General features: G+C 44.8%; 1 protein-coding gene across 1 annotated transcript in view; it reads right to left on the bottom strand.

The window, feature by feature from the left end:
- Nucleotides 1-15,006, bottom strand: part of FUCA1 (alpha-L-fucosidase 1) — a 69,516-nt gene that overhangs the window by 7,321 nt on the left and 47,189 nt on the right. Inside the window, exon 6 of the mRNA XM_029571979.1 lies at nt 185-375. Coding sequence (XP_029427839.1) covers nt 185-375 — 191 coding nt within the window. The remainder of the gene's footprint in view (nt 1-184; nt 376-15,006) is intronic.

The following is a 15,006-nucleotide window of genomic DNA, read 5'->3' as shown; positions in this document are numbered from 1 at the left end:
GCAGCTGAAAAAGAAAAGGCTCGGCGCAGCCGATACTAAAAAAAAAATATTTCGATAGTCCTTGAAACGCTGCGCGTGTCAGCCAAAACGTCTCGGCGTGTCACCTCTGACACGCGTGTCATAGGTTAGCCATCACTGCTTTACATAAACATGTCCCACAAATATTATGCAGAATAGTCCTCACCACACACTGTCTGTGCCATTCTCTTTCTGCACCCGCCAGGGTTTGGAGGAATAAATTGCTTCCCCATTGATGCTTAACCATTTTCCAACCGCTCGAAGTCTCTCTTGGAAGATTGGAGCAATCATTCCATCCTTTGTTGGACCCACATTAAGAAGGTAATTGCCTCCAAAACTCACAGTACGTACAAGCTCCTAGGAGAGAAAACAGAAATTAAATGGGGCTTCTTGTCTTCATAAGAAAGACAAACAAAGAAAATGATTTGATCTTTTCTTTATGACCTCTTGGGTTATTCCTTAAAATCCTATAAGTGATGCTACCACAATTAATCACCCATACTGGTACAGTGTAAGTGTATAATAAGGACTATAAGACAAAGCTACAGATTCCCCCAAATCATTAATATTGCATATCTTGGACTAACCAATCTATTTCAAATAACTTAATCAACTTTGTAGCTGCAAGGGTCTATATTATTTTAGCCGGCACTTTGATTTAAAAGAATATTCAAAAATGGAATTATAATTCCATGAGGAAAATTACATTTCCACAAACATTTTGTTACAATTTAGAAAATACATCCATGAAATCCCAATACAATATCACATATCTTAAACCAAAAGATCAATCTAGCCACACAAAGAAATCTAAAAGAAAATGACAAAAAGTAGAACTAGTTTAAGAAGGAACAAAACTCAAGTACTACTTAGATCTTCCACCCTTATCTACAGAACAGATTAGATGTTCATTGCTACACAATTACCTACTCTCTCAACTGTATGTTATGGTGAAAACATAGGAAAACTCCATGCTATCTGGAATTATGGGCCATTGTTTTCAGATCATACAGGAAGAATGGCCCATCTTCCCATGGGAACCCAGGAGAGATGTTCTTTATAATGTGCTAAACTTATAGCTGTATCTACTACTTACAATGAGGTCAATACTCAAAGCTAGCCATTTTAAGTAACTTGGCCAGATATAAGTTATCTGGCAAAGTTACATAATATAATTCAGCAGCACAGCAATGTCGCTGTATATGCATATATATATTTGCTCTTAGCCACATAAGTTATAACTAGCTAAGTTAGAACAGATAACTTATGCAGTTGAGACCAATATCGCTAGTTAGCTGCCCACAATTTATGCAGCTAACATTTAAAGTGACTTATGAGGCTAATAGCGGCTGCTGAATGTAGATACATGTCCAGCAACCACTACTTAACTGCATAAACTTTACTTATTCAGCGCTTTGAATACTGACCTCGGGCTGTCCAACAGCTGAACACAAGATGTGCAGAATATACTACCCCATCACACCCAATAGCACCTTTTTAGTTCTTTACTTTGCCTTATTTCTTATGCAGCTAACAAAAACTACTTTAATCTGCCAGATGAAGACTAGAGAATCCCTTCTGCAGAATCTACCAGACGTAGAGAGAGAATGTATTCCCTGCAAGGGCTCTGTTCAAAGAAATGGTAATAGAAGCCATGGAGGGAGGAGGTTATACTCGACCGAGTGCTCACTAACAAGGATAATGTCTTTAGTGCCCATCTCAGCACCAGTGGTTTGACATCACAGATTGTTTATTTGACTTCTCTGTATCCTAAGACTTCAGTTTTGAATTTAAAAAATATGGACTTTGTCGGAACAGGGACATACCTGGAGGTAAAACTAGAAGACTGGGAGAAAATGGGAGATGTGGATCAGCAGTGGACCAAACTAAAAGAAGCAATTACAAAAGCAACAAATCTGTGTGTTAGAAGAGTAAACAAAAGTAAGAGAAATAAGAAACTAATTTGGTTCTCAAAGGAGGAGGCTGAAAAAATAGAAGCTAAAAGAACAGCGTTCAAGAAACAAAGGATCCCAAAGGGAGGAAGGCAGGAAAGAATATCTGGTTAAACTGAGACAGAGAGACAAAGAAAGAAATAAAGAAAGCAAAAAGTCAGGTGGAAGAAAGGATTGCCAAAGAGATAATGAGAGGTGGCAAAACCATTTTTCAGATACATCAGAGAAAGGGGAAACGTCCGAAGTGGTAAAGTGAGACTGAAAGGTAAAAAGATCAATGGGTGGAGACAAAGAAATGGCAGAAATATTAATCAAATACTTCAGTTTGGTGTTCACTAAAGAAGATCTGGGAGAAGCACCATCGCTAGATACCAAGACTGTGGAGGGGGTGGAGTAGATGTAACTCCGTTTACAGTAGAGAATGTGTGGGAAGAGCTAGGAAAACCGAAAGTGGACAAAGTCATGGGGCCTGATGAGGTCCATCCCAGGATACTGAGGAAGCTCAGAGATGTGCTGACGGCTCCGCAGTGTGAGCTGTTCAATAGATCCCTAGAACGGGAGTGGTGCCGAGAGATTGGAGAAGAGCTGTGGTGGTCCCGCTTCATAAGAGTGGGAGCAGAGAGGATGCTGGAACTGCAGGCAAGTTAGCCTCACCTCGGTGGTGGGAAAAGTAATGGAGATGCTGCTGAAGGAAAGGATAATTATCTACAATCTGGTGGGTTGCTGGACACGAGGGAGCATGAATTCACCAGGGGAAGGTCCTGTCAGACAAATCTGATTTTTTTGATTGGGTGACTAAAGAATTGAATCGAGGAAGTGCCCTCAATGTGATTTACTTGGATTTCAGCAAAGCTTTTGATACGGTCCCGCATAGAAGGCTTGTGAATAAGATGAGAAACTTGGGAGTGAACACCAAGGTGGTGGTGTGGATTACAAACTGGTTGATGGATAGAAGACAAAGTGTAATAAGTGGAACCTACTCTGAAGAGAGAATGGTGTTAAGTGGAGTGCCACAGGGATCGGTGTTGAGACCGGCTCTGTTCAATATCTTTCTGAGCGACACTGTGGAAGGGACAGAAGGCAAAGTTTGTCCATTTGCGGATTATACTAAGATCTGCAACAGAGTGGACACGCTGGAAGGAGTAGAGAATGAGATGTGATTTAAGAAAGCTTGAACTGTGGTCGAAGATATAGCAAATGGGATTCAATGCCAAGAAGTGCTGAGTCATGCATCTGAGGTGTGGTAATCCAGAAGAGCTGTACATCTTGGGGGGGTGAAGGGCTGTTGTGCACAGAGCAAGAGAGGGACCTTGGGTTGATAGTGTCTAGCGATCTGAAGACAGCGAAGCAATGTGACAAGGCGATAGCTAAAGCCAGAAGAATGCTAGGCTGCATAGAGAGGAATAACCAGTAAGAAAAAGGAGGAGATAATCCCCTTGTACAAGTCCTTGGTGAGGCCTCACCTGCAGTATTGTGTTCAGTTCTGGAGACTGTTCTTCAAAATGGACAGACAGGATGGAGGTGGCCCAGAGAAGGGAAACCAAAATGGTGAGGGGTCTCCATCAATTAATTTATGAGGAGAGATTGGGCATCCAAATGGCAGATGAAATTTAATGTGGACAAGTGCAAGGTGTTGCATATAGCAAATGTTGCTTACCTGTAACAGGTGTTCTCACAGGAAAGCAGGATGTTAGTCCTCACATATGGGTGACATCACAGGATGGAGCCCAATCACGGAACACTTGTCAAAGTTTCTAGAACTTTGACTGGCCCCTACTGGGCATGCCCAGCACGGCACTAACCCTGCAGCCAGCAGGGGTCCCCCTTCAGTCTTGTTTAAAAAGCTACAGGAAGTGCCGAAAAAGAAAGGGTGGTGGATGCCTGGAACGCCCTTCCAGAGGAAGTGGTGAAGTCTAAAACTGTGAAAGACTTCAAAGGGGCGTGGGATAAACACTGTGGATCCATCAAGTCTAGTGGGCGTAAATATAGAGGAGGCAGCAAAACACTGCACGGAGCGGCAGTAGCCACAGAGGCATTCACGGAGCGGGATGCCAGTGGCCAGTGGTTTGTGTTCCACCTTCACGGAGCGGAAGGATGGAGGGCTGCCATCTCCAAAAAAAAACAAACCCCAAAAAACAAACAAACAAACAAAACAGAGGTGAGTAAGAGTATGGGGCAGGGGTGTGGCCGCTTGTTGCAGTGGTTGCTACCCCGGATTGAGCTGGATGTTCACTGGGATGCGGATACGGCGCTGCTCTCTGCATTGGTGGAGGGGTGGAAGGGAATTGGGGCCGGAGGGTGCTGGAAGCCAATAGTGACTGGTGGGAGGGAGAAAAAGGGGGGGGGGGGGGAGATAAAAAAAAAATGGATAAAGTGCGTGGCTTGCTGGGCAGACTGGATGGGCCGTTTGGTCTTCTTCGGCCGTCATTTCTATGTTTCTATGTAACGAACCCAACACCGCGGGGCGGTGGGCGGGTTTTGTGAGGACTAACATCCTGCTGTCCTGTGAGAACACCTGTTACAGATTTGCTTTCACACAGGACAAGCAGGATGGTAGTCCTCACATATGAGTGAGTACCGAGCTGAGGATGTCCGAGTATGCACCAAATGTACCCAAGACATGCAACAGGCACAACAACTGGGGTGGAGTTTGGCCGAGGGCATCCTGAACCCTAACGGGCAGGCAGAAGGGTGTTGGTATGTCAAGTTGTGAAGAGGTTATGCAGGACAGATTGGCCGAAAATGGAATCTAGTCTTCCGGCCTTGTCCAGGCAATAGTGGGCTGTAAAGGTATGGTGAGAACTCCAGGTGGCGCCCTGCAAATGTCAGTAAGTGGTACCGATCGTAGGTGTGCTACTGAAGTCGCCATGGCCCTCACAGAGTATGCTTTAACACAGTCTTGAAGTGGAATGTCTGCTTGCTGATAGCAAAAGGATATGCAGTCCGCTAACCAGGAGGAGAGAGAGAGTCTGCTTACCCACAGGTTGCCCCAATTTAGTGGAATGGAAAGAGACAAATAATTGAGTGCTTTTCCTGTGGGCAGCTGTATGGTCTAGGTAGAACGCTAGAGCCTGTTTACAGTCAAGGGTATGCAGAGCCTGCTCTCCTGGAATGGAATGGGGCATGGAAAAAAAGGTAGGTAGTATAATGGATTGATTGAGATGAAACTCTGACACTACCTTAGGCAAAAACTTAGGGTGAGTGCGGAGTACTGCTCAGTCTTGCAGAAGTTTAGTGTAAGGTAACTCACTAACTCTGCGAGCCAAAGTGATTGCCAAAAGGAAAATCACTTTCCATGTGAGATAGCGAAGTTCACAGGAGTGGAGAGGCTCGAATGGTGGTTTCATGAGCCTTCCTAAAACCAGGCTGAGGTCCCAAGAAGGGGCCGGAGGATGCAGTGGAGGCTTGAGGTGAAGCAAGCCCTTCAGGAAACGTATTACAAGGGGTCGTACTGATATAGGAACATCCCCAACACCTTTATGGAAAGCGGCCACTGCACTAACATGCATTCTGATGGAGGAAGTTTTTAGACCTGACTCAGATAAGTGCCAGAGATAGTCCAGAAACTTTGTGATTGGACAGGTACAGGGGTCAAGTGATTGAGAAGAGTACCATGACTGAAACCTGTTCCATTTGTAAGAATAAGATTTTCTCGTGGAAGCTTTCGGGAAGCAATCAGGACACAGGAAACTAGATCCGAAAGGTTAAGTGGTTGAAGAATTAACCTTTCAACATCCATGCAGTCAAGGACAAGGCTTGAAGGTTGGGGTGGCGCAGGGCACCCGTCGTTTTGCGTAATCAGAAGCGGGTTCTTTCCCAAGGGAATGTGGCTGCGAATGGAGAGATCCTGAAGTATTGGAAACCACACTTGGCATGGCCAGTGAGGTGCTATCAGGATCATGGTTCCCTTGTCCTGATGTAACTTCACGAGAGTCTTTGAGAGAAGTGGAAGTGGAGGGAATGCATATAGGAGACCTGTTGCCCACGAGAAGGAGAACACATCTCTTGGTTGTAAATGTTGGCTGCGAGTGAGAGCGCTAAAGTTCTCTACCTTGCAGTTTTGACAGGTCACAAAGATCTATATGAGGGTAACCCCATTGTTGGAAGATCGAGTCCACCACTAAGGGGTTGAGAGACCACTCGTGTGGTTGAAAGGGGAGACTCAGCTTGTCCGCCAACACATTGTCCACTCCTGGCAAGTAGGTGGCCATGAGGTACATCGAGTGGGAAAGGGCCTCCACCCATATCTGCACAGCTTCCTGACACAGTAGGTAGGAGCCCATCCCTCCCTGTTTGTTGATGTACCACATGGCCACCTGGTTGTCCGTCTGAATCAGGATGACTTGGTTGGAGAGGCGATCCTGAAATACCCTAAGAGCATATCTGATTACTTGAAGCTCCAGGAACTTGATTTGGTGTTTGGCTTCCTCTGGAGACCAATTTCCTTGTGTCTGCAGATTGGCCACATAGGCTACCCAGCCAAGGTTTGAAGCATCAGTGGTGAGAATTATTTGAGGGTCTGGAGCCTGGAAGGGCAAGCCTTGGAGGAGGTTGACTGGATTTCTCCACCAGGCGAGGCTGACTGAGTCGGTCACGTGGACAATGGTCAACAGGAGCTGAATGCATGGAGTCCACTGTGACCTTAGAGTCCACTGCATGACTCTCATGGCTAGGCGGGCCATTGGGGTGACCTGAACCGAGGACGCCATGTGTCCCAGTAGGATAAGAAAGCGGCATGCAGTCGTGCAGCGCTGAGACTGCAGCTGGTGTGCAAGAGAGACGAAAGTGAGAGCTCGTTGTCTAGGTAGAAAAGCTTTTGCCTGCAAGGTGTCCAAGTCTGCCCCTATGAATGATAAGGTTTGAGATGGGACTAAGTAGGATTTGTCGTAGTTGACGAGAAATCCTAGCGAAATCAGGGTGTGTAAGGTAAGATGTAGGGACGATAGAGCAGTTTGCCGAGTAGGAGCCCTGGTCAACCAATCGTCTAGATAGGGGTAGACGTGTACACCTTGAGTCCTGAGGAAAGCTGCAACTACTATGAGACATTTTGTGAAGACTCGTGGTACAGATACGAAGCCGAATGGAAGCACTCTGTACTGATAGTGCTTCGGGCTACCAGAAATCTCAGGTATTTGCAATGAGATGGAGTTATCGCAATATGGGTGTATGTGTCCTGGAGATCGAGAGAGCAGAGCCGGTCTCCTCTTTGCAGAAGAGGAAGGAGGGAACCCAAGGTTACCACCTTGAACTTTTCTCATTGGAGGTACTTGTTGAGGGCACGTAGGTCCAGAATTGGACGAACGCCGCCTGATTTTTTGGGGATTAGAAAGTAATGGGAATAGAATCCTAGGCCTTGTTGGGAATATTTTCTCCACCTTCGACTACTGCAACTCCTTACTAATTAGAATACCTTCATCATCCCTCAAACCACTCCAAATACTGCAGAACTCAGCTGCCAGAATCCTTACAGGAAAAAAAGAAATGAGCACATAACACCCATTTTGACCTCTCTTCACTGGCTACCTATTTCTGCGCGTATTACCTACAAATCAATGACCATCATTCACAAAATCCTAAACAATGATCATCATGGACTAAAAGGCTTAAACATAACCCCCCAAAATCTACAAAAAAACCTACGCTCTAACAACGCAGGATACTTAAACATCCCCACCATCAGAGACGCTCATCTTTCAACTATACGAGAGAGCATTTTCCATCGCTTCCCCCAAAATTTGGAACACCCTACCTAAAGCTCTGAGAACCCAGCACAACCTGAAAACAATTAAAAAAGACCTAAAAACATTTTTATTCCACAAATTCAATTCTAACTCTCAGACGTCTGATCATCCCAGGTCTCAACCGAACTCGCATACATAATCCTCTTTCTTCCTGCTCTCCTGATATACCCCTTTACCCTCCCTTTCAACCCCTCCCTGCTCTCTGACTTGATACATTAAATTTTATGAAAATGCTCTCCTCACTCTTCTGTTATACATCTACTAAGAAAAATGTATATTGTTCACAAAGTTTTACTGTGCCCAACTACTATGATAACTGCATATTTTTGTATGATAATTGTATATGTTGTAAACAGTTATGATGGCTCTACCGAATAACAGTATATAAAACTCTACAAATAAATAAATAAATAGGGCACTGGTTCTATTGCTCTGGAGTGGAGAAGGAGGGAGACCTCCTGTTCCAGGAGTAGTGAGTGGTCGGATATTCCCCACATCAGCCGAGGTGGGGAGTCTGGTGGGATGAAGAGAAAGTTCAGGTGATAACCCTGAGAGATTATGGCGAGGACCCACTGGTCTGAGTAAATGCTCAGTAGAATCTATATGGGTAGAAATCCCATGTGTGTTGGGTAAGAGTATAGTGATAGGAGTATACTACCGTCCACCTGGACAAAATGGTCAGACAGATGATGAAATGCTAAGAGAAATCAGGGAAGCAAACCAATTTGGCAGTGCAATAATAATAGGAGATTTCAATTACCCCAATATTGACTGGGTAAATGTAACATCAGGACTTACTAGAGACATAACGTTCCTGGATGTAATAAATTATTGCTTCATGGAGCAATTGGTTCAGGAACCAACAAGAGAGGGAGCTATTTTAGATTTAATTCTTAGTGGAATGCAAGATTTGGTGAAAGAAGTAACGGTGGTGGGGCCACTTGGCAACAGTGATCATAACATGATCAAATTTAAACTAATAACTGGAAGGGGGACAATAAGTAAATCTGCAGCTCTAACACTACATTTTAAAAAGGGAAACTTTGATAAAATGAGGAAAATAGTTAGAAAAAAAACTGAAAGGTGCAGCTGCAAAGGTTAAAAGTGTTCAACAGGCTTGGACATTGTTTAAAAATACAATCCTAGAGGCGCAGTCCATATGTATTCCGCGCATTAAGAAAGGTGGAAGGAAGGCAAAACGATTACCGTCATGGTTAAAAGGTGAGGTGAAAGAGGCTATTTTAGCCAAAAAAACATCCTTCAAAAATTGGAAGAAGGATCTAACTGAAGAAAATAGGATAAAACATAACCATTGTCAAGGTAAGTGTAAAACATTGATAAGACAGGCTAAGAGAGAATTTGAAATGAAGTTGGCCATAGAGGCAAAAACTCATAATAAAAACTTTTTAAAATATATCCAAAGCAAGAAACCTGTGAGGGAGTCGGTTGGACCATTAGATGACAGAGGGGTTAAAGGGGCTCTTAGGGAAGATAAGGCCATTGCAGAAAGACTAAATGAATTCTTTGCCTCCGTGTTTACTAATGAGGATGTTGGGGAGATACCAGTTCCGGAGATGGTTTTCAGGGGTGACGACTCAGACGAACTGAACAAAATCACTGTGAACCTGGAAGATGTAGTAGGCCAGATTGACAAACTAAAGAGTAGCAAATCACCTGGACCGGATGGTATGCATCCTAGGGTTCTGAAGGAACTAAAAAATGAAATTTCTGATCTATTAGTTAAAATTTGTAACCTATCATTAAAATCATCCATTGTACCTGAAGACTGGAGGGTGGCCCATGTAACCCCAATATTTAAAAAAGGCTCCAGGGGCGATCCGGGTAACTATAGACCAGTGAGCCTGACTTCAGTGCCGGGAAAAATAGTGGAAACTATTCTCAAGATCAAAATCGTAGCGCATATAAAAAGACATGATTTAATGGGACACAGTCAACATGGATTTACCCAAGGGAAGTCTTGCCTAACAAATCTGCTTCATTTTTTTGAAGGGGTTAATAAACATGTGGATAAAGGTGAACCAGTAGATGTAGTGTATTTGGATTTTCAGAAGGCGTTTGACAAAGTCCCTCATGAGAGGCTTCTACGAAAACTAAAAAGTCATGGGATAGGAGGCGATATCCTTTCGTGGATTACAAACTGGTTAAAAGACAGGAAACAGAGAGTAGGATTAAATGGTCAATTTTCTCAGTGGAAAAGGGTAAACAGTGGAGTGCCTCAGGGATCTGTACTTGGACCGGTGCTTTTCAATATATATATAAATGATCTGGAAAGGAATACGACGAGTGAGGTTATCAAATTTGCGGATGATACAAAATTATTCAGAGTAGTTAGATCACAGGCAGACTGTGATTCATTATAGGAGGACCTTGCAAGACTGGGTGATTGGGCATCCAAATGGCAGATGAAATTTAATGTGGACAAGTGCAAGGTGTTGCATATAGGGAAAAATAGCCCTTGCTGTAGTTACACGATGTTAGGTTCCATATTGGGAGCTACCACCCAGGAGAAAGATCTAGGCATCATAGTGGATAATACTTTAAAATCGTCGGCTCAGTGTGCTGCAGCAGTCAAAAAAGCAAATAGAATGTTAGGAATTATTAGGAAGGGAATGGTTAATGGAACGGAAAATGTCATAATGCCTCTGTATCGCTCCATGGTGAGACCGCACCTTGAATACTGTGTACAATTCTGGTCGCCGCATCTCAAAAAAGATATAGTTGCGATGGAGAAGGTACAGAGAAGGGCAACCAAAATGATAAAGGGGATGGAACGGCTCCCCTATGAGGAAAGGCTGAAGAGGTTAGGGCTGTTCAGCTTGGAGAAGAGACGGCTGAGGGGGGATATGATAGAGGTCTTTAAGATCATGAGAGGTCTTGAACGAGTAGATGTGACTCGGTTATTTACACTTTCGAATAATAGAAGGACTAGGGGGCATTCCATGAAGTTAGCAAGTAACACATTTAAGACTAATCGGAGAAAATTCTTTCACTCAACGCACAATAAAGCTCTGGAATTTGTTGCCAGAGGAGGTGGTTAGTGCAGTTAGTTGGGTTCAAAAAAGGTTTGGATAAGTTCTTGGAGAAGTCCATTAATGGCTATTAATCAATTATACTTAGGGAATAGCCACTGCTATTAATTGCATCAGTAGCATGGGTTCTTCTTAGTGTTTGGGTAATTGCCAGGTTCTTGTGGCCTGGTTTTTGGCCTCTGTTGGAAACAGGATGTTGGGCTTGATGGACCCTTGGTCTGACCCAGCATGGCTATTTCTTATGTTCTTATGAAATGGCACAATCGACCTCCCACTGATATCTGAGGCAGTGGAAGCTGGCTGCTGCTCTCTATGCAGAAGTCAAAAACTGGAAACAGGGCCCGGCTGAGGAGCTGCTTGCGGCTTTTGTTTTCGTATCTGACTAGACTGGGCCTTTTGGAAAGGTCTCGTGGAAGGAGTCCTAGACGGTGGTGGATAGGACTTCTTTGGATGGAAGAATGACTTTTTAGTATCCTTCCTGAATTGCTGCTTGGAGGCATACTCAGAAGGCATCAGAGAGAGCTGTCTCAGGGTCTCATGATGGTCCTTGAGTTCTGCCACCGTTCGTTGAATCTGTTCGCTGAACAGATTGTCTCCTACACAGGGCAGGTCGGACAATCTGTCCTGCACTTCAGGGCGAAGGTCCGAAGACTTGAGCAAGGCCCATCTTCTTGCCGAAATAGCAGCTGCAGATACCCTGTTAGCAGTGTCAAAGATATCATAAGATGATCTTATCTCATGCTTGCCCGCCTCAAAACCCTTGTTTACTAGGGTTTGGAGCTGATCTTGAAATTGCTGAGGCAGGGAGTCTGTCAAGTCTTGTATTTTATTTATTTAGAGCTTTTTTTTATACCGACTTTGATACAAATCAAATCAACTCGGTTTACAGAGAACAAAGATCTTAACAATAACAAACACTAAACTATAACCAGAGGAAATAAAAGTTACAATAAAACAAGGGAATGCAACTGGGAATTGAAAATGAAGAGGGGGAGAAATCGATGTTAAATACTAAATACAGAAATGTAGGTGGGGAGGCATGAATGGCCTATTTCTAAATTATGTCATGCTGGTGCGAAAGTAAGGTTTGTCTAGGTTTGCAAAAGAAGTGCTAGGTAGATTATACAAACAATTTTTGTTTAGGAACCGGGGAAGGATAGATTTTGCAAACATAATGCTAGTTTAGGAACAGGGGAAGGCTTTTTGTATCTACTTAAATAAGACCCTGTTGTGTTGGGTCATATAGAGCTGATAAGAGGCGATTCGAGAGATAAGCATTGAGCCCTGGAAGACCCGGCGACCAATGGCATCTAGAAGTTTTTGTTCCTTGCCTGGGGGAAAGGAAGTGTGATGTTTTCATCTCTTTGCCCTCTTTTGGGCAGATTCCATGACGACAGATGATCCAATTGAGATTTTTGAAAACCTGGGGCTGACTGTACCAAATAAGTGGTGTCAGCCTTCCTGTTGACAGGAGCAACAGAACCAGGGTGTTCCCAGTTCTTTTTGAAGAGATCCAGAAGAACCTGGTGAATAGGGATGGAGGTTACTTCCTTGGGATCATCCAGGAATTGCAACAGCTCCATCATCTGATGCCTGTCATCATGTTCGGTCTGTAATTGGAATGGAACCAATTCAGACATCTCCTTCACAAAGTTTATGAAGGAAAGGTCCTCTGGAGGAGAACGCTTTCTTTCAGAAGGAGAAGGTGATGAAGGTAGATCATCGGTGTCTGGTGAAGAATCATTGTTCCAGGTATCATAGGGATCGACATCTGCCTCTCTAGGAGCCCTAGGGGGTCGGGATGGCAGAATCCCTGAAGGTCCAGGTCTAGGCTCTGAAGGAACCGAAAGAATAATTGGAGGCACCAAAGAAGGCATCAAAGGCACCAGTGCAGGCATCGAGGGCATCGATGAATGGACCGGTGGCGCTGACAGATGTATGGCATCGATGGCTTAGGCATTCATAGGAATCTCGATGGAGGGATGCGGAACGGTGTTTCTCCTCCCAATGACAAGGTAAGCGGAGAGGGCACGAGAGACCTCGGTGACCCGGGATCCATTGGTGGAAAAGTGGCGATGAGCGCTTCCAATGCTGCCGGAATCGGGTCAGCGGTCGATTCCATGATCGGTACCGGAGAAACTTGGAGTCGATGCATCGCCTTATCGATGGCCTCCTGAACCAGCCGGTACAGTTCTTCTCGGAGACCTGGAGCAAGCAGCCCCAGCTCCAGAACAGAAGGAGGCAGAGGCTTAGCCGGAGGGACCACCGTTAAAGGTGGAGTTGCGGCTCCAAATCCCCTTTCGGGTGAGGGTTGCTGAAAAGGTCGGTGCCTTTTCTGAACGGGGTTTCTTTGACGATGGCGAGGTCGATGATTTCGCTCCCTCGATGGTCCGAGGCTTACGATGGTGATGTCGTTCTCTACGATCCCCTCGATCTTGAGGGGGAGTAGATACAGTCGATGGCCGAGAAGTAGTCTATGCCGGATGGTCACCGGCCGGTGCCCGATGCTGGCACGAAGTGGACGGTGCTGGTTCGGACGACGTCGATGCAATTGACGGCATCGGGGTTTGAGCACGAAGAGAAGTTCCATCTTCTCCATTCTGGCCTTGCGACCTTTGGGTGTCATTAGGGCACATTTGGTGCAGGTCAGGACATCGTGCTCACATCCGAGACACATTACACAGACTTTATGAGGGTCTGTGATGGACATGGTGTGATTGCAGTCCGGGCACAGACGGAACCCCGACGCCATGGCCATGAAAAATTTTAAGCTGCGGTACGGTCGACGGCCAGTAGGCTGCGAGGGCCAAACTCGACGGGAATCGACCGAAAACGGGTAAAAACTTACCGGCATACCGCAGAGTCATTCGAAGGAGGGACCCCTGTGGGGTATGAATGTTTAGTAATTCCGTGAGGAAAATTCCTGTCAGGAATCTCTGTGTGGCTCCTTAACCACGTGGCTACTGCTGCATGGAAAACAGAAGACTGAAGGGGGACCCCTGCTGGCTGCAGGGTTAGTGCCATGCTGGGCATGCCCAATAGGGGCCAGTCAAAGTTCTAGAAACTTTGACAAAAGTGTTCCGTGATTGGGCTCCATCCTGTGATGTCACCCATATGTGAGGACTACCATCCTGCTTGTCCTGTGAGAAAGGGAAAAATAACCCTTGCTGTAGTTTCACGATGTTAGGTTCCATATTAGGAGCTACCAGCCAGGAAAAAGATCTAGGTATTATAGTGGATAATACTTTAAAATAGTCAGCTCAGTGTGCTGCAGCAGTCAAAAAAAGCAAACAGAATGTTAGGAATTAGGAAAGTAATGGTTAATAAACGGAAAATGTCAATGCCTCTATAATCGCTCCATGGTGAGACTGCACCTCAAATATTGTGTACAATTCTGGTCACCGCATCTCAAAAAAGATATAGTTGCAATGGAGAAGGTACAGAGAAGGGCAACCAAAATGATAAAGGGGATGGAACAGCTCCCCTATGAGGAAAGGCTGAAGAGGTTAGGGCTGTTCAGCTTGGAGAAGAGACGGCTGAGGGGAGATATGATAGAGGTCTTTAAGATCATGAGAGGTCTTGAATGAGTAGATATGAATCGGTTATTTACACTTTCGAATAATAGAAGGACTAGGGGGCATTGAATGAAGGTAGCAAGTAGCACATTTAAGACTAATCTGAGAAAATTCTTTCACTCAACGCACAATAAAGCTCTGGAATTTGTTGCCAGAGGAAGTGGTTAGTGCAGTTAGAGTAGCTGGGTTCAAAAAAGGTTTGGATAAGTTCTTGGAGGAGAAGTCCATTAACGGCTATTAATCAAGTTTACTTAGGGAATGGCCACTGCTATTAATTGCATCAGTAGCATGGGATCTTCTTAGTGTTTCGGTAATTTCCAGGTTCTTGTGGCCTGGTTTGGCCGCTATTGGAAAAAGGATGCTGAGCTAGATGGACCCTTGGTCTGACCCAGCATGGCAATTTCTTATGTTCTTATACCCTGGAAGAAAGCAAGTGCAGGGGGGGATAATGTTACAGAACTTCAGATACCTGAAAGGTTTTAATGATGCACAATCAACAAACCTCTGTTGGAAAGAAATCAGTAGAACTAGGGGGGGGGGGGGTCATGAAATGAAACTCCAGGGAGGACAACTCAGAACCAATGTCAGAAAATATTTCTTCCTGGAGAGGGGTGGTGGTGCCTGGAAGGCCCTTCCAGAGGAGGTGAGGACAAAAACAGTGAAGTATTTC

The sequence above is a fragment of the Rhinatrema bivittatum genome, chromosome 11 (assembly GCF_901001135.1).
Source record: "Rhinatrema bivittatum chromosome 11, aRhiBiv1.1, whole genome shotgun sequence".
In the NCBI taxonomy this organism is placed as follows: Eukaryota; Metazoa; Chordata; class Amphibia; order Gymnophiona; family Rhinatrematidae; genus Rhinatrema; species Rhinatrema bivittatum.
This window is presented reverse-complemented; position numbering and strand designations above follow the sequence as displayed.